This window comes from Acanthaster planci, unplaced genomic scaffold (assembly GCF_054643075.1).
Source record: "Acanthaster planci isolate LZ-2023a unplaced genomic scaffold, COTS_SCS Contig106, whole genome shotgun sequence".
NCBI classification, from domain to species: domain Eukaryota; kingdom Metazoa; phylum Echinodermata; class Asteroidea; order Valvatida; family Acanthasteridae; genus Acanthaster; species Acanthaster planci.
In genome coordinates, this window is record NW_028257728.1 from 29,967 (window position 1) to 54,458 (window position 24,492).

A 24,492-nucleotide genomic window follows, 5' to 3' on the forward strand; every position below is an offset into this window, starting at 1 on the left:
TTGTAAATACTCCACTGTCAATAAAGCCCTTTCTCCAGTCTTGTCTTTGTCCAATTCAGTATGATTTCTTGTGACACACTTACGAAATATGCTGGTGCTCCCTGTAATGGGTCAATAAAAATCTTCCAGCCCTTACTGGTATCCGTGAATAAAACTATAATATGACACACTGTACGAATAACAGTATACCAGCAACTCCTGTTGAAATCCGAGACAATGTGCCAGACCCGGGCCATGTACCGTGCACACATGTAGTACAAGTGAGTATTCTACACTCCACACTGCAGAAGAGTGTTTAATGTCATGTCACAAGATGACAATTCTCCGGGAAATTGTCAAAGTTAAGTTTCGCTACGACTGCTTGACAATGTCCAAAGCCCAGGGCCTCGCTTGACCTGGACATCACTTTCTGAGATGGTCTCACAACTGACGGAAGCCACCCTTACAAGAGACCAACATGATTCCTCGCATGATAGAATCCATCTTGACTGTTGGACTTGCGACAGTTGTTTCTCTTTCTACCTCTGAACAACGGCTGCAATCAAAACCCCGGCTTAAGAAAACCAACAATCTAATTTGGCTCGTTCAAAAGGCATGCATCTCCACTTCCATTGAGGCAACCTCTTCATATACAGTCGCCTCATTCAGTGCTCCTCAGAATCAGCATCAGATGCATTGTTGCATCCATCTCGGTGGGGAAGAGGAGACATAAGTACTGTCCCCTACTGTTGCTGCTGGCATATAATTGCCCCTATGTCATTAAAAAAAAAATCACTTCCAAAAAGGTCGGCACTGAAGCATGGACGTAAGGTAGCCACAGGGGGTCTCCTGGAGAAGAGGCTGTTGGCATACAGGCATGCTCTCAGAGCCCCACAAGGAAATGAAGCAGGCGAGGGAAAGAAGTGATAATAACAGATTAAACTGACTGCTTAGTGGATTTGACAGTATCATTTGTTTTGAGACTACGTGAGGTCAAGGACTCACAAGATCAATATATTATGTGCAGCCATGGAAGAAGGAATATTCCTTCCTCCATGATACAGCTGATTCAAAGTAATGTCATTTTTTTAACTGAAAACTTCATATGCAATTTTCCGTTTAAATCATCCTCCAACTTTCAAATTGGACCTAAATCAACCTTTTGTGGACTGGCAAGAAGACTCGTGAGAATGAAGTTGATACCAAAGGATAGGGTGTCATGGATTTCATTCATTTTAGCTGTGAGCTGTAACAAGTATGTCAAGAGGGGGGAGAGAGGCACATGTAGGGGGCTGGCAAAGCCCCTCTTCACTTCAGATGTACCTCTTGCCTTATGTTATGATTCTAGTGTGGTGATGATGCGAGTATACATGTTATTGAATACACATTTTTACATAGAAGTACAGTGTAGTTCCCCTTTAAAATGTTTAGCTTTAGTTTAGAGCTCTTGATATTTTTAGTAGTGTGCCCTCCCTTATTTGTTTAAGGCCCAGCTTCCCCCTAGATAATGTAGCCACATGGTCTGGTCACACTCAGTGTAGCAGATCAGCAGAGACCAGTCACGTTCATGTCTTGTTCCTCCTAATTGGAGTGTGGTTTTCTGCTTGAGCCCTAATCTGCCAGAAGTCAGTGGTAAGTTCCTAAACTTTTCTTATTCATTAATAAAGTTAATTTTTCCCTCTTTTTCTCAATATTATCTAGTTTCTAAACTTTTTAGCCAAGGTTTGTGCATTTTCTTTCTCAGTATTAGTTTTCTGAATCACTGAAGTTTTCCTAATTTTGTCTAGCTTTTATGCCTAGAAAACATTCACACTCTATTGGCTTACATCATCTTTTAGATCTCTACTTCTTTGATTTTCTCATATTTTCTTACCTTTCTTACTTTTTTGGTCAAAGTCCCAGTATACAAGTGATGTACAGTGTATAAGTATTTCCATCCATTTGCCTCAGAACATGCCTTTCTTTGTCTTCTCTTCCTCAGCTGATTGTTTATTTGGACTTGCCAGGGGATTTAAATACTTAATGAGCCCCATAGGCCTGTGCAGAATTTTAGTTTTATGACATGTTACTCCCTGCTCTCACTTCCTTTATGTGGTTCATGCACAAGAGATTCTGTGATTTCTTACATGTATGTTCTTTGCTTCTCTCGTTTTTACAGATTGGAGTTCGGGTGTTAACTCATAAGGTCCATTTTACACACTGTCTTGCTTTTGGTTTTAGTCCTTTTAAAGTTTTTAGCATTTTGATGTTAAGTCTTTTCAGTCTTTTAGTCCTTTTTTTGGTTGTTGTTTTTTCCTGCATTTTTGAGGGGTTCCTTTTCATTAATAAATTCTTTTGTGTCCTTTTTTGGAAATCAAATATTGGTGTCTGAGTCCCTATTTATTCAGTTTCCTGCAACTTTTCCTTCAAAGATCCTCGGTTAAGTTAGAGTTTTTGTTGTTTTGCGAGTTCCCCCATAGTGTACAATTTTCCCTGTTACACCAGTAAAATGAGACAATTAAGAGATATGTGAAACACTGAAGTTCCTGAAATTATTCTTGAATGGTCTCAGCATGCAGGAGAAACTTTAATGGAAGGTGTCACTGTTTTCCATGGGAGCTAGTACCCTCCCCAAGTTTCTCAAAAGGCTAAATCTACCCGTTACATTCAAGCCGGCGTAGATGCAACCCAGACCTCCAAATTCAAAGCACAGCATAACATACAAAGCTTGTGGCCATCTTCCTATTTTGGCCTCGATTACTTTTTCAGATAAGATTCTTTCTTTGGACATATTGAGATTACAAAACTCAAATACCGTATGTTGATTAAAGAGTCTTACTGCATGGAAGGACATGCATGGATGTGGTTCTCTTACACAAATATAACTCATGGTCTTTGTTTTAATGAATGCTTTCTAAATTTAGACTCTAATTTTCTAAATTGCTGGATATTTTGCATTTCCCCTTGATATTCAGTTTATAATGTAAATGCATACACAAAGTTTGTAATAAGCTTTAGTATGAATTCTGCCCTTGATACATTTTTCAGTAGGATTCTTTTTTCTTTTAGTCTAGGCTATTTCAAGTGAATCCACGGACAGTGTCCATATTCTGGTTTATACAAAACTCCAATCTGTTTATAAAAAGACTCCCAGAAGCAGCTTATAATTCAAGTACAGTGTATTTGTATTGGTTCTTGTGCAAGAACAGATTCCAGGCCTTCGTTTTACCTGAATAAATGCTTCCAAATTTTAGACCATTTATCTTGACAGCTGGACATTTACCATTTCCCCTGAAAATAACATTCATTTTATCATAATATGGAACCGATGAACACACAGGGAATTTCCAGCAATATCCTTATGCAAAGAATATCCGCTTTACACCATAATGCTCCACCCTTACAAGCCAAGAACAGAAAGCATACATACACCTATAGGTACATTTAGTAGTACATTATAGACCAATCCGAGGAGACACCAGGCTCATGGAACCATCACACACACGCACATGTCTTAACTTGAGCGCCCGCACGCCCTTTGGCAATTCAAGACACCCTGTTAGTCGGAGAGGAATGTAACACGCGGACGGCCCTGCAGTCATGGCTTCTGGTTCTTTTCATCAGATTTGTCAACACAGTTAAGGAATAGTCTTAAGTCAACCACCTCAGTTGCCGCTAAGTAATATTTACAGAGTAAAAATAGAATAGAATAAGGCATTGTGCTGGGGATAGTCTTGCTGTTGCACCCAGTTTAAACATTAGCGGACTAGTATAAAGAGCAAGATATTATATTTAACAGTGATTTGTATTAACTACTTGCCGCCGGGGTTTCCGGTACTGGACACGTATTCTTTATACACGTGGCCGGGGTCTCCGAAATCGGACAAAGGGAACTGGGCCTTGTAAAAAAAGACCGTACTTGATAAAAAAGACCAGGCTGCTGGACATTACCAACATATTTTTTGCTCTCAATAGTGGAGATAATCCAGTCTTGTTTTGAAACAGTATACCATGGTTTGGGGGATTTAGCGCGAGCGGATTACCACCAGGGACAAAAGTGCTCCACCACCGCAGCGATGAGCAATTGATATTCACGTAGGCCCTAATGTCACCAATAAACTTTACTGTTACTCCAGGGGCCTTTTCATTAGTGAAGAAATAAAGTAACAGGGTTCCTGCACTTAAAGGACAATTAAACTCCATGACTTTTCCATGACCAAATTATGAAATTCCATGACCCAATAATGCAATTTCTTGGACTCTTCTGCCTTTTATATTGCGCATACAGTCACACATTTTATGCACTTATTTCTGAGATTCTGAAATCACACACTATGTTTGAAAAATTTCATGTTTTTTCCATGACTTTAGTCGTTTTTTCAAAATTCCATGACTTTTCCAGGCCTGGGAAACGAAAACAAATTTCCATGAATTTTTCAGGACTTTTCCAGGCCGCGGGAACCCTGAAACAGCTCATTGACAAAAAATAATAGGTAAGTGGGATACACTCACAGCAATGCAACAGTGGGACACAGACCTACGCACACTGTCAATTACTGAGTTGTCGCCAGGCATTTACGTCCCATTAAGGGCCCTACCCATGCCCATTCAATTAGCCCCTCTCAGCTGCCGAAGTGCACTGTTTGATCAACTAACAGCCTCCGAATTACGAGGCCATGGCCTTAGATTCAAAGAATACAACTCCTACTTATCCAACTGCGACAAATCCTTTCTCGGCCTTGCTCAGATGGTTTCGGGGAATTTAATGATCATACGCCCGGTGAGCAGGGACGATAATGTTGTAGCATCTTAGGAACCAGTAATGGTTAATGTGTGTGCTTTCTTAAAAAAAACGTGTTACTTTAAGGGCATTCGGACACCAATTTCGAGGCTCCGATAAAAATGTTTCTAAATGACTGAAATTGAATCGATTCTGAAATGATCTTGCACTTACACCACCATTCTGTGCTTACAACACTTGCCTGGAAATTCTGCATTAACACATGAGCACGGAATCCTCGGGGGCAAGATGGACATGTACTCGTACCTGTATGACCATCGGCCAAAATTGCTAACAATAATCATATCAAAGCATTTATAAGGCGCATAGTCTCTCACAGTGCTTGTACCTGCAATTCAACAGCGCTGGTGTACATGTATTATACACGACTCGATCTTCAACAGAGAAACGAACACCCTTCCAGTCTGTCCGCCCACACCGATACATTCACGTACATGTGACTATCCCTGCACATTGGATTCACAATATCAGAACATTCTGTGAAACCATGTAAGCTCCCTGAGGAGTATGCTAGCCCGATGCTGCCACATCAGGTGCAAACATTATAACCATATCTGCCTTCACAGGTACTGTACCGTACCCATTTATTCCTGGGTGGAGAAGGCACGTTAGGGTGAAGTGAGTGTAATACGGACCATGACATGTGAGTCTATATAACACTGTCTGTAGCCACAGGTCAACCAATCAGGATCAAGGATTCCAGTTTGCTTTAGGATGAAAACCGTATCACATTATAAAGCAGAAACAACTTGCATGTTGGTTGTCATCTGTTTGTGTCAAAGAGCCTTTGTTGAAAACTACGTGTACGTATACCATTCCAATCAAATTCAATTCTATTTGTTTTTGTCAACAGTCTTGAAACAAAGCCAAATCCGCAAACAAATAGCCCACCTAAATTTTGGCTTTCAGGGGTGAAAGTGGGGGACAGATGAAGACAATCCACAAATCATTCAGCAGAGGCGTTGTAGCAATGAAAAGAGAATACCAGGACCTTGCAAGGCTTGTAATCCAGCCTGAGCGGGACCAAGAGAGGGCACAATATTCCTAGCAACGGAGGTTCCTTTGGTGGGGGATGCACTTCGCTGGTTCATGACGACTATGACATGCACATTTTACGGTCACGTTGCTCCCAACAACATGAACACTCCCAACGTGGCTCTTTTCAACCAGTGAGGGGGTGCTTCTGCTCAAGGCAGATAGCCAGCAAGGCATGAGGTCTGTCACACATGTAGCTAGGATTATGTGAATCTTGCACTTGTTTCCCTTTCTTTTTCACGAAAAGCAAGAAAGTAGGAAAACTTGACTGATAAGACCTCAACAACTCCACAATTTGGGGCTCAACAAATCCTGAAAGTCCAGAAAAAAACCAATAAATTACATCCCTGGGGTTGCACCTAATTTCACCGGCCATAAATGCCAAGCAGGCTTCACAAAGTTTCCTGAATGACTGTGATTTCTCACACCAAAAACTGGTCAAATTTTCAACCGCACACAACGTTGACTTCCACTCTTCATTTACGGGACAGAAGCACCAACAGCCTTCCCTCCCTCTCTTTAAACAACTGCAATTTCCCGAGATGACAAAGGGCATGTTGGATAATAATCATGGGGGGGTGGCGGGAGAGATCAAAGCCATAATTGGAACAATTTCCTCCTGCGAAGATCACTTGATTGCAAACAATCAATTAAGGACAGCCTCGGCAAAGCAGAGGGCATACAAACCTGCATCAGACAATCATTTCAATCCCAACATCTCTGTATCCCCTCATTTCAAAACAGGGCAAGTTCCGGCGCTGACTGTAGTTCAACCACTGCCCACTTGCCTTTTTAAAAATGCAAAGACCCAAAACCGTTTCATTTGACCCACCCTAGTCAAAGTGTTTGGTAAAATCTCGTCACATTTTGCAAGTGGCTGCAACTCTTGAGGCGTAAATAGTCAGAGACATCTCATCCAATGTTTTCATGCAAACGGTCCCCAAATTGTCTGCACTGATAAATGAAAGCAGCTGTTGAGAGCCAGCGGTGTGATCATACCCGAAGGGCTTGACTCTAAATGGTCAACTACATGTAGATGGCCCAAACCATGAATCATTCTGGCAATGTTTTAGCTACATGTACAGGTGCGTCTATCGTTAATTATAGCCAGACATGCAGCTTCAACATGCCAGTTCTAGTACAGTCTTCACGCAACCTGAGGGCAACAGATCACGGCACACTTCTTTGCTGTGTTCTTTTTCCAATCTAACAAAAATGCTCCTAATTAACATAGGCTGTAAGGATTATTTTTACTTGATTAATCAATGCATCAATTATTCAGTTGCAATGTCGTATTTGATTTCCATTTGAAAGTACTTCGTGACGATAGGGGCTTCCTTTAAATTGTTAGTAACAGGTTCCAGATCTTGTACAAGTATTTGCCTTCATCTGGAATTCTCATATCAATTGTTATATTGATTTTACATTCATATGAATATCCTATTTAAGATATCGAAATAAATTCAACTTAACTAAACTAAACTTTCAGAAAGTCCAAGAACAGCCAGAAAGCTTCTTATACCAAAAATCCTAGACATGAACCGTAGACATTAGATCTAGTTTTTCTGACGTACATTTTGCGATGCTGTGTAAATCTTAATGCAAGGAAAGTGGGCAAGGACTCACCGACTGTTGACCTTTGCACTTGATGGCCATGATCCTCTGCTGGAGAAACCTGCGCCAGGCCATCTTCAGCTTGACCGTGGGGGCTCGGAGGCATATGGTCTGCCCATGGCCGGCCAGAGGATGTGGCGGCGCGCCGCTGACCAGAGTGATGCGAAAATCCCGATCTGGAGGGTTGAATGAAGAAAAAAATCCTGACTTACCGCCGCCGCCTCACAGTTCAGCTCATAGGAATGCTAAAGAGAATATGCGCAAATTCCAAACAGGTGTGAAAAAAAAAGCTGACAGCTCAAAGTTTGGACAAGCAAATCAGTTGCTGGAAAAAAGGAAATGCAAATTCAGTAAAACAAATGCAGCATGGATTTGCAGAATTGCAAGGGGATTTCCCCCACTCATCCACGATGCAAGAAATGTTCTGTTTCTTTATCTATTTCTAGAGCAAATATTGTCACCGCATCCACTTTCAAAGAGAAAATTATAACCAATGTATACATGAAAATCACCCTGAAGTAAGAAACTGAAACAAGGTTCTGAAAAATACACTATTTTCTTTGAAACTTCTACCCAAAAAATGAAGTGCGTTATGTGTGTGCTACAGATAAATTCAATTTCTTTTTGGTTTGTTTTTCAAGGCAAATACTATCACTTTTTTTTTCTTGCTGCAACACGTGAATACTGACCAACTTTGCAGTCAAAGTCCAAGATGCTGATTTCATTGATCACCAGAGGGCAGCAGACAACTTTCACGTGCACGTCATTCAGCGGCTTGGCAAACAGCAGGACATCAGTGTAGAGAAAGAGCAACATCTGAGAACGAGAGAGAGAGAAGTTCACTGATTATCAATTATGAAATGATCAAACGAACAACAGGTGCTGGCAATTTGAACTGTAGAGATCCTGTTGCCACATAGACGAAAAGGTATTCTTTTGTGAAAAGGGGTGATTGCATTTGGCTAAAACCTTGATTACTGATTACAGTCCTCATTACTGGAATAAACTTTAAGCAGAAGGGGTCTGCCTATCAAGACATGCAGACAAAATTCTAGGAATTCATTAATCTGGAGACATTCACATTCAATCTAGACTTGTTTCAGTTTCTCTGAGAGTTAGGCAAGGATTTTTATCGCTGATGTTTGGCGTGTAAAATATGCGCATTTCTAATGGAATGCCTCAAAAGAGAAGCATCTTTTTTGAGCAAACAGCACGTCAAGACGGACAGCTTCTGCAACTCTGATGTCACAAGCTTGGTGATCGCACGCCCTCAACTGACATCTTGTCCACATTTAAGCCAGCATCAGAACAGGGCCCAGAACAGGGCCCAATTTCATGGCGCTGCTTACCGCAGAAGTTAGCGCTTACAATCTCCATTCTGAGCTAACCTCACAAGCACAAAAATTCTGCACTAACCCTTTCGGCACAGAATCCTTAATTACAGGATGTACGCATGTGCACAAGCCGCAATTCCTTGCTAGCCCATGAAATACATTAGCCATAAGCACAGAAATTTCTGCTACGGGAAGTGCCGATTTTTTGCTTGCAGTGAGCAGCGCTGTGAAATTGGGCCTGGAATGAAGGGGAAACTCAACGGGAGACAACTATGAACCACTCGCTTCAAGGAACGGGCAACTTTGGAAAGAACAAACACTGACGAAATAAGATTGAAATCGGCATACCTCTCTCATTTTTTTGGTCTTGCTCTGGACAAAGATGCGTCCTGTGTGTACGAGCTGCCTCTGCGGTGGTTCCAGAGGAATCGGCTGCAACGAGCCAACAAAAGACCGATCAAAGACGATTCAACTTTTAAAATGGCAAAGATACCACAACCACAATCCTTTGTGAAGCTGAACTTTACAACTGCTGACCGTTAGTGGTCACCTATGGTCATCTGTCCTGTGATTGTGTGACAATGGTTGCCACTGCTTTTTTGAATTTCTGAGGCTGACCAACATTTGCTACAAATGCGCGGCCCTGGCAGATGGCAACTTGAGGGTTCAATACAGGCTGACTTATAAAAGGTTCCGCAGAAACACAAACGAGCATCAGAACGACATGGCACAGAAAGTACTCAAAATAAAATCTTGATTGTTTTTGAAGCTGTAGTAACATTAACTTTGTAGTGAGACAGTGTAGTTCCTATTTGGGACATCTAACATTTCACAGCCAACATGTTTTCATTGCATTACAACTAATTCTGTATTTGGAAGAGTGGTCTAGTGGTTAGGGGTTGTAACTCCTGAACATAGTTGTCAGGGGCGAAGAAGAAGTCATCTTTCTCCATACCGTCACTCTCCTGGACCAGATGATCCTCTGCTTGTTGTTTTGAAGGGGGATTTCTGCTGACACTCCACTTCTTTTAGATCTTCCTGCACGCTTTATCGTCTGACCAGCTTGCAGTTCCTTGTTTGAGGATTTGCATCTCTTTTTTCCTTTGTTCACAGCCTGTGACAACTGCCTGGTAGATGAAGAGGCAGACGGTCCAACGAGGGAGGAGTCGGTTGGTGGAATCACTGGGGAGAGATCCAAATTGACTGGAGGGTCACAGTCCGGAGTTGGGCCGCTGTGGGGATTGGTGAGGACACGCTCCAGGGTGTTGAGGTCGTCCACGGCGATGGACGCCATCAGGTCCGACTCCCATGAGCAGGTGCTGCTGCGGTCTGTTGCAGTCTCATCGCAGTCGGGGATAGCAGACATCTCCAGAGGAGTCTGAGCCTGCCACAGACACCCTCTCAGACGAGGAGCCGCTAGTCTGGTCAAAGCCGGACAGAGTCCAACTGCGACGGGTGAGACGTCTCTGGTCCAGACTGCCCCCCCAGCTAAGATCATGACTGCATCGGTTTAGACTGTCCTGCTTTGTGGTACATGAGCCCCTGCCAACAATCAAAGAAGAACCCACTTCAAAAAATCCATCAGGTCTCTTCATGTATTAAAAAAGCCAACAATTGCCCTTAAAGATGACTCAGGGAGCATCGGCCTTGAGGATCAAACCTTTGCTCCAACACTGAACATATGTTAAAATGAACAAACAATTAATTTTTTTGTGTTCATATTTATATCTGAGCATGACAGAAACTCGCAAGATCATCATTTAGAAAACACTTTCATCAGAGATTTCACCAGATGCTACCAAGTAATGATTCTTCAGACGCTTATATGGTGAGCGTGCATATTGTTAATTTTGTGAGTAAAAGAGGACAAAGCACAGGCACTGGGGACCTTGTACGGACTTGCCCATGTCCACGCAACATATGCAGCAAGGTATGAGACGGAGAGAACCCCCCCTGCTTTGTGTTGATCATTGTCTCGCAGGAATCTGGGGGAATTCCTTTCAGACATCTTGGGGGGATGTGTTAAGTAACAATAGTCTGGAATGTGTATAGGGATTGGACATGTTGGGGGGGTACCCCTCGGTCTCATTTCTTGCTGGGTATACCACGCAAGCAATCATCTGTAAAAAACTGTTCCAGATGAATTGTTAGGCAAGGGTTGCACAATGAAAAACACAAAGAAATCTTGATAAATTCAAGCCAAATGCAAGCAAACTGGAACAGTTTGATTCTTCCCCCTTCTCTTTCTGGCTTTTCTGGAAGTATAAGGAAACTAGGATATGTGAAGTACGCATGTGAACATGATACCAACAAACAGAATGGGTGATAAACCTTATGGATCGCTGAACGTGTACGACACAAAACACAGAAAAAGGGGAGGTGGGAGTTACTGTCACCTTCACCACTTTTCTCTGATGGTTTTGCATTTTTTGCCACATCTTGAGCATTCTAGATCCTGTTCATTTTGGGCATCAGCAGGGAGCCTAAAACTGGATTGGAACTATAGAGAGATTTCTGATCTGGAATAAAACTCAGTGTCCATTTTAAAGCAAAAACTGACGGGTAGATCTTGTTCTGTCATAGTTGACTGCAAAAGAGAATATAAACTTCATAAGAGCATGAAGTGCTCCACTGTTTCACTCAAATGACCGCCTGCATGCTGATTCAGTGTCTACAGAATGTTTTTACATGCTGAAAGAGCAGAAATGTTGAACCAAGAACTCTTGCCAACATGGAAGGGCTGCGTAGCACCGTGATCAGAACAACGACAAGAATATAATATCAAATCAGTGCTCTGAAATATGTGATTACCGAGCTTTCAATAACTGAGTACCTAAGCAGATTGAAGAAGGTACTCAGTTACCGAAAGCTCGGCAATCACATATTTCAGAGCACTGATTTGATATTATATTCTTGTCGTTAGCCTTGCCAACATGACTGGCCCCCTCCCACTTTACTGTGTTGTGTGTCGTATACATGCATCAGTTCAGTCTGATATGAAACCCCTTCAGTACAACCTCCTTGATTCGCAGGTTACTGTGGAGGCCCTTGAGTAGGTGGAGTTACAGCTGTCAGAGCTCTGCAGGCAGGTGTGCTGGTTCTGCCGGGCTGTGCGCATGGCCACCGTGGCGACCAACTCGCGCTGGAGTCGCCTGTTGACGATCGGCTTGGTCCTGTCAAACCCAAAAGGACGGACAGGAGAAATCAGAGCCATACCCCTCCCCCACCAAAAAAAGATTCATTCTAAGGGCCGGTTCAAACTTCAGGTCTATGGTAAAAGCGAAGCAAATATGAGATTGCAATACTTTTGCAGTCAATATTCACTTGAGTTGATATAGGCATTCAACTTCAAATATTTGATCTGACACCAATTGACGTGTATCCAAATTCACTATCGGGGCCAAGTACGCTAAGAAGTCGCCTTTAATAAGCTTTGTGGTCAGGATTAGGAGGTGGTTAGGAAGCCTGCAATAGTAGGACGTCATGGATCGGGTCAATTACGTACATATCGTGAGTCAGTACAAGGTACTGCGATGTGATTATCAGTGTTTCACTCATTTGTTGACTGTGTTCGTATCCAATTAACAAACTTCCAGAGCTTCAATAGTCTCTAATGAGTTTGCCTGTCAATTCTTTGGATGTGGGGAGCTTGCTACATATGTTTCAAACATTCGAATCAAATCTCTTGGCGTTCTCGATGCAAATTATGGGATTGTCATACCTCTGTCTTAGATACTGTCCGTTTATTGCCCCAGAACGATCACATGACAGGGTGATATATCCGCATATCACACTCACTGTGAGACATTTCATTCTACGGATAGTGCTGCACGCAAACGCGTACACGCACAAAACAGACGTGTTTCAGGAAGTTCGAGAACAAACCCCATGTGTGGTCCTTTTGGTCAGTTTTGCGTGGTACCCATTATACGTTTTGTGCATAGGCTACCAGGGAATTCAAGCAATGATTGTGCTCGTATGACAGACTCGTTCCCATCCCCGCAGTGTATAAGGTAATGTGGGGACCGCTATAAACCAGACTATATAAATGTACTTTAACTGGTACCCACACTAGTTTCATATTAGTGTTTACGCAATTAACGAAAGGGAGGGGACAGTGAATTTGCAAACAATATCGTTTACGTATGTTTATGTACATTGTACAGTTTTACAGTAGGCCCATCATCTTCTGAAATTCAGAGCTTGTTTCTTTGGATAAATTCCTTAAGACAGAGGTATGAGACAAAACAATTGTTTTCCGTTGTGGGGTGGGATATGACGTTCTGAACACCCGAGGGATGCATAGCACCCTCGGGTTCTTGACAACACTTGAGTAATACGGGAACGGTATTCTTGAGCAGGTTGTTACAAACGGGCAGGTTGGCCACGCACAAATACATGTCCACAGCTGATAATTGCTCATGCAACTGTGGTAGCTGCTGTTTTTGACTTCTTGTAAAATTGTGTTCCAAAGTTGATTTGAACAAACTACACAAAACTTCAAATATTGTTCAATTCTCTTGTCCAACATGTCTCACTAATTTTGTTCTTTCCAACGGCAGTTGCACTAATGCTACTAAATTTTATAAAACAACGGTGAAAATCTTTCTAAAACAGTAAAAAAAAAGCACCTGCCTTATTTTTCTTTCAAAATCCTGATAAATCTGTCTAGATCTGATTACGTGGACCTATTGCATTCAGATGGGGCATATACTGGCCTGCTGAGGAAGGCTTCGATGCGGGGGGACACGCTCTTCTGCATCTTCCGTTTCACCCTGGGGCTGTGCTTGGCTGGCTGCTGTGGCAGCTTTGATGGGGGTGGACGGTTGAGGGACTTCTGGCTCAAGGGACATGGCTGCTGAGGTGAGGTATTCATGCGTTGCAGCAGCACACGCAGGGGTCCACTGGCTTTCCTAGGGAGAAAAGAGAGGGATAAACCTTATCTTGTGCAGGTATGTCTGCCGCATGATATAAATTCAAGTGCTCTGGGCCATCAGCAACGTGGAGGGACGATTTCTACTGTTGGGAAAGTTGAGACCAAGTTGTTTACAAAGTGATAGCAAGAAAGTGTTCAATCGCTAATAACAAAGGTGAACAAAGATACTGACATGAATGGGGTTCGAACCTGTGACCTCTTGATCACCATACTTACTTTCTACTGAGCTACCCAGCACCACGTTGGTGGTACGTTATTGTCAATATCTTTGTTCAGAATGGCTACTAGTCAGAAGCCACAAAATACCATATAGAGTAGACCTCTATCATGGGGCAGCCATATTGCTTTTCTGCCAATCAACACAATATAACCAAACTGGGGCTGGAAGCTGTTCCCTTTAATCAATTTGTGAAGTTGTAGTACTATTGCTGATTGGGCTACAGGGAACAAGACAAACATGGCAGCATCATGATAACAGTCCACAGCCACAGATCATGCCCAAATACACGATGCAACCTGGGAAGTGGTGAAGGGCTCACTCAAAGAGGACAGAGTTTTTTTGTAAATATAAATCAAACAAACCGTGTAAGGAAACTGTGTAATTGCTAAGATACGCATAGTTTCAAAGTGCTGGAACGAACAAAGGAATTTGTTGAAGTTGGAGATTCCGGGCTGTTAGGGGTTCAAAGGAAACAAGTACACCTCACTTCAGCAAATCGATGATGAGGACACTGCGCACTCCAGCTACGCTATGTCCCCCAGCCTCCAGAAATGCATCGCCCGGCTGTAACCCCAGCGCTTCGGCCACACCCCCTGAAAAACAGAAACAGCGATTGAATGTGGGCGCGTGGAAGCCAGTATAATAAAAAAAAAAAAATGGACTGCAGGAAACGGCTTGCCAAATACAAAGAAACCTGAAATATTCTGTTCTTTTTTTGAGTATTTCTTCAACAGAGTATCAATGCTAGGTCTAGGTGTAAAGCAACCACGTCTTGTGCAGGCATTTTTCAAATCTTTTTCTTTTCACATATAACAATTCACAGCTGTATCACGACACTGTTATACCCTCGACGCACGAGGCCCAACCAAAAAAAACTATTCTTTGAGGGGCGGGGTGAGGGTGGGTTTTGTTTTTGGTTTCACTGCATGACCAACATTTCTAAATTGTACAAGTGAAATATATATGTGCTTTAATACTTTGCCATGTTAAACTTAAAGGTGGACACTTTAAGTCAAGATAAATGAAATCAGGATTACAACACCTTGCATTTGTCAATTAATTTTAACAATAACCAGAATCAAACACAAGTGGCTTGAATTGAACCCCAAAAATTCTGCCAACCCAGAGTGTGTGTAAAACAAATGCACACCTACTTCTTAATACTACAGGCACTAAAGAGCTCACAGAAGGGTACTTAGCATTTCCTACACGAGGGACAAATTACAAATCAGTTGAAAAGATGAAACAAAATTAAATTGCAACATTTCATCTTTTTTAAGAGGCTTATTTTAAAAAACTAATTAAAATCAGTGATTTTAGAAAAACAAAAATTGAAATTGTAATTTAAATCAATGATTTTGACCAAGGTGATTTTCATTGGCCAACCCTGCAAAGAGAAACAACCAGTTACATATAAATAGAAGGAAACAAATGAATTCCACCTTTTAACGAAGACTCATTAGTGAGAAGAAAGCAAAGACAAACTACAACTAAGTATCAGTATCTGAGGCTTCCCTGAGACTGATAAGATCATTATAAAAGATGGATGACACTAACGACTAATCACAATGCATCTTGATGTTGCAGAGAGCAAGCGCCTTTGATCTGGAGTTGTGCATGGCGAATAAAAAAAGTTACTTTTCAATTTTGGGAGTGCAGAAGCTGGAGTAATAAAGCTCCGGCAACACTTTCAGATGACTTCTGCAAGCCTATCGACACTTTTTCCATTAAATGTACACTTCACCGACACAGCCCAATGCCGGTTTGCCAATTTCACGTCACTGAGCGAGTGGACGACAGACATCAATGAAAAGATCTCCATGAGGGTCATGCCGATCCTGCTGGTGTTGGGGCTCATTTCCAATGGCAGCTTCCTCTTCACGCTTGTCCGTGTCCCGTCCGCGCGTACCACAATTAATGCGTACCTGACCAACTTGGCCGTCGCCGATAGTCTCCAGTTAATGGTCACCACTATCATCGGGCTTGTCCACCATTGGACCATTGGCAGCCAGTGGATACACATGCTGTTCCTGGCCCTCTCCAGGAGCCTGGAACTGGCCTCGAACATCAGTATCTTCCTTGTCGCCGTCGAACGGTACTACGCCATTTGCTGTCCCATAAGGCACCGTGTACACAGTAGCAGGAGCCGCAATGCCAAGTTAATGGCTTGCATGTGGCTGGTTGTGGCTGTCGTGCTGGTTTTCCTGATGGTCAACACCGGCGTCCAGTGCAACCAGCAATACCTCATCGCCCTTGCTGTCAACTCCGGCCTGATGTTGACCCTGTCCCTTGTCGTCCTCCTCGGCGTGGCATTCCTGTATTCCGTGATTCTGCGTCGAGTTCGCGGCAACCCAGCACTGTCTCCACTGCCACGCCAACTGCCGCGCCACCACAATCAGCTCCGCGTGTTTCGCATGGTGCTCATCAACACCCTCGTCTTCTGCATCCTCAACTTGGTGATGCTCACCACGGCGGGCCTGATCTTCGTCTACGTTCTCATCCAGTTCTCCCAGCACAGGCTGACCGTTTCCAAGCTGATCGAGGAAAACGCCTACCACGTGCGGGACACCTGGTACATCATCCTCGTCATAGAAGACCTGACGGTAATGCTCCTTGGTAGACCCCCTGGTATACACATGCTCAAATGAGGCACACAGGGCTGCCTTTAAAGAGGCTTTCAAAGGTATCTGCTGTAACCCCTTCCACAGGAGAAGAAATAAAAGTTCTCCAACAAACAAGCATAGCCAGCTGGCTGTTATATCTAGAGCCAAAATCTGTCAATCAAATCCAAATGGCAGCGCACTATAAAAAAGCTACTGGGCTGTACTTCAACGTGTTTTCTTGCAACCAGATAAATGTACCTGTTTCCCCATGCGATCAGGTATCCACAACTGTCTTTGCCACTGAACTGTGACATTAAATAACCCCAAACTTTAAGGGGAGGCATTCGCTGGATGCTACTTTTGTTTCCTCTTTTCTTTTTTTTAAACTTTGGACTGACAAATGAAAATTGTGCACTGTTTTCAGAAGTGTTCGTAACAGAATTCGTCTGCGCAGTTTCAGCTCATCAGAACATGGGAAAAAAGACCTGAGTGATGTTCATGCATGTACTTTGTTACAAAAGCCACTGAATCCAACAGTTTTCATTCTCACTAGTCAATGTAGATATGGGTCATGCTATAAATATAGGGTTCCATTCATGTCCTTGTTCCATCTGACATACCACGTTGTAAGTTTAGAACACATTTCTTTTATCCAAGAGTGATAAAATAATGCAAATCCAACGTATTTAGCATGCACCTGCCACACAATAACAATAGTTTGCAGTTTATTTCGGTGGTTATTTCTAAGTCAAATTACATAAATTAGGTGTAGCAGGGGCACAGAAATATCACACTTTGGACGTCCTATTTGTAGATTGACCTATATACATGTACATAAGAAAAACTAGTACAGTTGTTAAGTAAGAAGTGCACAAGACATACAGACATATTTCATATATACATGGACATGTGTACGTCGATAAAAGGGTAAAACCCATGACTGAAAATTAACTTCTCCCTAACAAAAAGTAGGAAGATCTTTGGGAATAATAAAAGAAACATATTTTTGTACTGTGTACGATTGAGAAATAGGTCATTGTAGATAGTTGATATTTGTACCGGTATGTAAGGAGCACGAAAGAATTTTTTAAAATATTGAACGTTATCTTGTAACGCAGATTTATAAGCACAAAACATTTCACAAATGAAAAATGACAGAAAAGATGGTGCATGTACCAGTAATTTTGCTTGAAATCAGCTAATTTTCCACTGGTGAGGGCCACTTTTAAATTAAAATTGTACATTTGTCAGTACACAGCACAGGTCCTTTTGTGGAAATGATAAAAGTAGTTATGATGATAACAATTATTTGAGGTTAAATGTTATATACAATCTGTACAGTTTATGTTTGATGTCTGTAATAGCCTGTGTGGTCAAGAACCTTTTGCATATTGCGTTTCTTTACTGTTGATCAAGGAATCGGCTTAACGTTTGAATGACATCCTTGGGCAAGTTTCACTGGAGGTTTATCCGGAAGATTCTCTTTACTCTGCACAGCCCAACAGGCAGGTTCACTGACTAGAGAGAGCACGCCCCGTTTATTTATGAAGGCATCCCAGTCATTTTGTTTCAGTTTGCATTAGAAAGAGAAAGTTTTGATGCACACCTCAGTTTGGCATCCTGATGAAAATGAACATGACATCACTGATCAAAAGAAGATTTAAGGTTCCCATTGGTTTCTATTGTACAAGATTCCTTTAAGGGCACTTTATCCATCAAACTCCAACAGCAGGTTTTGCTACAGGTTTTGGCAGGTTTGGTACCATACCCGATCAACTTCTTCTTGAATTTTGTTGGACTTGGTATCAGAGGCCTAGGGGTGATAGAGTTTGGATTTGTGTGAGTTGGGACACACAGGGGTCGTGTACAGTGTCTGGCCTGCTGTACCAAGTGTTGAACTTGTGTATACCAAGACCTATCCACACCATATCACTCGAACTCCAGTGGGCTCATTCAGTTGAAGTTTATCAGGTTTGGTGCGGTGTCCTGCATGGACATGTATCTGTTGAAGTTTGTTGGGTTCAGTATGCTCCCTAATGCAAGAGCATGGAGGGTTAGGGCTAACATAACCCTAATGCTTGGTACAAAAATAAGTAGTTTTCAAGACATTGCTGTTTTGTGTATTTAAAATAAATACATGTACACTGTGTATCTGCAGGGCAGATGGCATCCAAATAAAGCATGGATTTTAAACTGTTGGTTTTGTTGCATCACTTTGAAGATTTTGTGACTGGTGTCATTTTGGTCTCTATGTTGTCTTTGTTAAATGGCCTTCCCATATCATCATATGTCCACAACATGATTTCAGTTGTCATTCCTCTGTGCAATAAACTCATGCCTAGAAAGGTACCAGTGTTAGAAGCTGTGTCTAAATCAGGTATTTTTGGCTATGGCTTTCTTTTCCCTGTTTACCTAACCACAATGAAAAGCCAAGAGCCAGGTCAGTAAATCAGCCCCAGAAATGATTCTGTAAATTCTAAGATTATTGACATTATATTGGACCAAATATACAGTTATTATTTATTTAGTTCCCCCCCTTCAGGTTATTTAAATTCAACTGAGCACCCTCAATGTCAGGTCTCAGGAACTCCATAGGACACTCCAAACCACCTATGCATCATCAAAGCCCTCATCATAATTTTGTGTCTTTTGCCAATAAAGGTAATAACTATATTTTGCTCACATTTATTCTGAACTTAACTAACTTGTGATTGCATATATCCTTTTAGAAATTTTAATTTCTACATTTTGAATGAAAGTTTCCACTGCTTAAAAGTCGTGCATTATTCGACTCAAATCCTGACAGATCTGTGTTAAAGTTGAAAGCTAACATGGTCAATAACCTTATTAAACATTAAAATCAACTCTCCTCTGTTGTACCTGATTAATGATCAAAAGTAGAGATGCATGGACTTCATATTAACAACAATAGAAACTTATGTTTATTCGTGTTAATGTTAAAATATCCAATATGGCAGACCAAGTGAAAGTTCTGCCAAGAAATGAGGTAGATACATTGCTTTCATTTTAATGTTCAAAATGACAACTAATTAATCAAACCAATAAATGTAATTAGAACCTATTTTACTACGGGAATCAACATGTGCTTGGCTGGTTTTAAGCGTGTGTTTACGACAGGCTCAGGGGACGCCACTAATGCCCGGGCCACAGGTAAGGGCATTATCAGCACTTATTTTCAAAGCATATATTTATTCCCATTTATGAATGGCGTACCGTTTTAGTCAAAGAGCCAAGAAAAAGTCAATGTACGATAAGGTTACCTATCAAATCGCAGCAGGCCTTGTCAAATGTGAATACACGGTCACATTGTGCGGTGTTGATTATGGGAAATGTCTAAGGCGTTCACGAATTTGGGTTTAATTTCTTTACCAACTTGTCAATAAGCATTGCTAAAGACCATATCAGCACTGCATACCTGCCGACCTCAATGACCTCGTCCAATCTCTCATTATTGTAATGACAAAGAAAATTGAACTACAACAAAAGTAAATGTCAATCGAGCATTGTTAAAGACCACAGCAACACTGCATACCTGGAAACCTCAGCGACCTCGTCCAATCTCTCGTTATTGAATGTGCTGCACATACATGTACGTCATTAGGGAAACATTCATTATGAGTACCTTCGTGGAAAAGCTTACCTTTGTGGACTGTGCCTATTCTGACCGGTACAGTGTCCAGAATGGTGAAGCCATATTTTCCCTGGCTGTCTCTTTCAATGTCAAACTGTGAATTAAGAGGAGGGGAACAATAATTTGGAAAACACAATGAGACAGGTGGTCATTACCGTTTATTAATCAGAGCCCAACAGATTGCAAGAATGTTGTCTGAGACAGTGACGATCCAGGCAGGATGACGTATTGACTTCACAGAATGGACACTGGATGGCCTAACCCCATGCACAATCCACTAGTTTGGGCACAGCATGCAGGACCTTGAGCTGCAACTGTCTGTATACAGCTCTAGTCCAGAGCTAACAAGCCTTTTTCAATAGAAAATGAAGAATTTCCACTCTCGTTCTTAACACTAGCAAAGGCTCATTTCACACTCTCTCCTGTTCTGTCTCCTTCTGTCAGATCTGATGGATTCGATCTCATTTTTTGCCAGCGCATCTCATAATTTAGTCTTGAAAAATGCACTTCCGTTGGCCCAGAACAATTAACTGATTGGTCAATAAAAAGGCATATTACTCTCATGCTTGTGCATAAATATGTCACAGCATATCACACACAGACTAGCCCCTGCCCAACAGTCCAAACCAAAATGCAGGGACTGCCAACCAGACTAATTGCATTCACTGGTACCTGTGCCACTTTCAACTGTGCAATTTGATAATAGTAAACTTGAGATGGGATCAGTGTACTGGCATACATGTTATATGATCATCATCAGTTGTTGGCAGAGCACTTTGTCACCATCAGATTCTGTCACTGAGATTCTACATCATATCTATACTTAAGATTTTATTCGGGGGAAACCTCGAGTGATATGAGCCTCTTGGGTGTTAAAACATCATATCCCATACCACAGCTGTCAATAAGTGTAATCACCTGGTTTCTTCATGTGTACAAACTTGTTTGTGAAACATAGAGAGTGACTCACATAGTGTAGGGAAATCCAGGGCAGAATGCTATTGGGCCTGATCATGTCTTCATCCGCCGTCTGTACCTCGGTTCCACTAGCCTCGACTTGCCCGCCTTTGCTACCCTTGACTGCTAAGTGTTTCACTCGGCCTCGCTTTTTGCTGAGAAGATGGTACCAACCATTCACTTCCTGTCAGAGAAAAAACAAGAGATCAACCACGAGCCAGTAACTGCTGGCTATTTTCCTCATAAAGCTTCAGAAAATAAGCTTAAGAAGGTTTACCAGTCTTATCACTGGTTTAGATTTTGTTTCCCGAGACCTGCGTACTGGTTAAGTCACAGAGACTGGCTAGCTACTTTCTCCAACTATAAGTAATGTACGGTTGTGCCTGCATTGTAGAGCGCACAAGTTTCTAAACAGTTTGGAGTGAAAAAATACGCAACAGACATCATTTGAGTGAAAGTAAGCCCTACGTAAGAAATGACAGTCAGGGAGGCATGCCCCTGAGGTGCAGGGCGTTAGTACCAGGGCACGCACAGTGCTCTGTGGGGTGAGTCAGCCTGTTCATTTCAGGTTGTTCCTGTCACGTGACTCCAGTGAGTGAATCACAGATGGTAGGGACCTTAGCACAATTTCATGGCTTCGCTCATACTGTAAGTAAATTTTTTTCTGCTTAGTGTAGCAGGGTATATTACTCCAACTCTTAGCATATGTCAAAGTTCGACAGAGAATTATGGCTTAGGTATACACATCAAGTACACTGCAGTTGAAACTTGAGGTTAGCACAGAGAATTCTTTTCACCGTTGTTTTCTATTTTTCTTTACTTATTACTCATTTCTTTTTATTTCACAAATTGTGAAAAAAATTTCCCACAGTGAAAAAAAAAATTCCAAGCCTTTTCACACATGTGGAAAACTATTTTCATGTCTCTTGACACATGCGGGGAAATAGTTCCATACAAGTGGGAAAACATTTTGCAAAACTTTTCACGTAAGTGGGAAAATATTTTCAGGCCTAGCAAAATGTGAATTCTTGTCACAACATTTCCAATTCCTGTTCCCAGTGTTAACTTTCAATTACAATGTACTGTATATCACAGTACTTAAGATTCTGTGCTTCCTAGGTTCAGCACAGAATTAATGTCCAAGTGTGGACAAAGAATTCTGTGGTAAGCAGATTTTCAAAACAGGCCCCATCTAATTGCTTTACTGGTTGAGGGTTTCAGCAAGGTAAGAAATACCATGCATCAGGGGAAAAAATCCACAGGTCACTGGGGAGAGCCTACGGACAGGAGGCACATGTACATGTGAGCTGTACAGTGCCATGGGAAAACATGTAACCAGGAAAAAGATTGTTGGCTGGAAACAGAGGAGTGAATGAAGCAAAGAAAGCAGAGCAGCAGGGAGGGAAAATGACAGCCGAGGGACAAATGTCTGGAGACAGCAAAAAGGTCAAAGGTTATATGTGAGAAAAGATCATCAAGGTTTGAACAGAGACAGCAGGGGTAATGCCATAGGCAGACAGACAGGCTAGAAATAAGTGGTGGAGAGCTCATATGGGCCGGGCAGATATGCCACACGTAACAGAGAGACCAAAGGTTTGGGGCTCGAGTAGATGTTCTAAAGGATTGTAGGGAGACAGGGGGCATAAAAATACATGGCAGAAAGGCCACAGAAGAAAAGAAGACCATAGGCGGCAAAAAGACCACAGGCAGCAAGACCATAGGCGTCAAAAAGACCACAGGAGGCAAGAAGATCACAGGTAGCTGAAAGACCACAGGAGACAGGAAGACCACAGGCGTCAGAAGGACCACAGAGGACAAAAAGACCATAGGTGGCAGATAGCCCACAGGAGGCAAGAAGACCATAGGTAACAGAAAGACCACACAATGCAAGGAGACCATAGGTCACAGGAGGCAAGAATGCCATGGGTGGTACAAGACCACATAAGGCAAGAAAACCATAGGTCGTATCAAACCATAGATTGCAGAAAGACCGTAAGTGGCAAGTAAGCTACAATTGGCAGATATGCAACACTGACAAAGCATGTTCAATGGCTGAGCACAAGAGAATTTCATAAGCAAAAGTTTCCAAGTCGAAAGTCTTACCTTGTTTCCATTCAGGAGACGGACAATTCCAAATGACATACAGCCAAGATGTTCAACTCTAACCAAACAGAAAACATTTCAAATAGATTAGAAAGACTCCAGTACTTTACAGTTGTAATATTTAGCTTCTTTTCATTAGAAAAAATATCTTAACATGCAACAGAACAAGAATAAAGTGCATTTCTCCTTTTCTCCTTCAGCTGTGGGAGGGGCATTTTCCAATCTTATTGTCAAATTTCTGTTTACGAAAAATCAACGAGTCTAACTTTGTTTAATAATTTTTTACCAATTCTATTGAAATTAACCAGATCACGATTATCAGTGTGGAGCAAAGTTCAGCCAACCTGCAATTTCACTTCACAAAGACACAAAGTTGTCGTTAACCGGTACAGCTGCGGCAATAATGGGCAAATTAATGGGGCCAAACTTGTTAACTGTTTTCATGAAGAGATAAAGTTGACTCTAGAAATGTGAATAAGTGTACCATTTTTGCACCCTGGCACACGCGACGGCAAAAGCGTGTACTGTGCACGCCATTTTCACAGGGACGGAAGTCACCAAAATGTTGGTGTTTCCATGAACAGATAAAAGTGCATGTTGACAAAATAAACAATTTTAATTGATATCTAAAAAAATTATTCTGTAGTTCTGTGACATTTACAACCCCTTCTTTCATACAGTAACATTGGTTAAGTCAAAGGCATGCCAAATACTGGGGAAATATGCCTTTGAACAAGCGACCAACTTCAAATGCGATTTTCTCAAAACCTTGTTTTTAACTCTCTGGCGAGATTTTTGTCTCTTCCTCAAAATGGGGACGAACTTGTTACTGGCTTCTCGCCATGGAATACAAAAAGCTTAATGGAAAAAAAAAGGTTCATTCTCTCCTTGGCCTTGTCGTACCTTGTTGAGGTCTGGCTGTAGGCAGTGACAAGAAGTCTTGAGTTGGTGGAGCGAAATGCGTCCCTGTGGCTAACAACAGAAATATATGTACAAATGTTATTTTCAACAAACAAAAAGAGTACGGTAGAATGAAACACCTGTGGCATTCAAGAAATATAATACTCTGCTATTAAGACTAGTAACATTAACAAAAAAGTAACTTACACAACATTTTACAGTAATATCACTTAATGTAAGAAAACAAGTGACAGTTTTTTGCCTTCCATGTACGTGTGTATACTCACAAAATCCCCTCAAAAAAATCAACTCAAAAACCTCAATAATAATAATAATAGTTGGTTCTTATATAGCGCATATTACGGAATGTTTCCATACA

General features: G+C 41.7%; 1 protein-coding gene across 1 annotated transcript; it reads right to left on the bottom strand.

The window, feature by feature from the left end:
* Positions 1-7,420: 7,420 nt before the first annotated feature.
* On the bottom strand, positions 7,421-24,474 carry LOC147795249 (uncharacterized; the record flags this gene model as incomplete). The annotated part of the gene is made up of 12 exons (XM_087132160.1): positions 24,117-24,474; positions 23,214-23,271; positions 21,124-21,294; positions 20,163-20,247; positions 14,386-14,491; positions 13,461-13,655; positions 11,760-11,915; positions 10,140-10,284; positions 9,698-10,108; positions 9,091-9,174; positions 8,098-8,224; positions 7,421-7,584 (listed from the first exon to the last, which is right to left on the bottom strand). Coding segments are annotated over exons 1-12 (1,848 nt in total), but the record flags the coding sequence as incomplete, so codon positions are not given.
* Between the last annotated feature and the right edge of the window lie 18 nt (positions 24,475-24,492).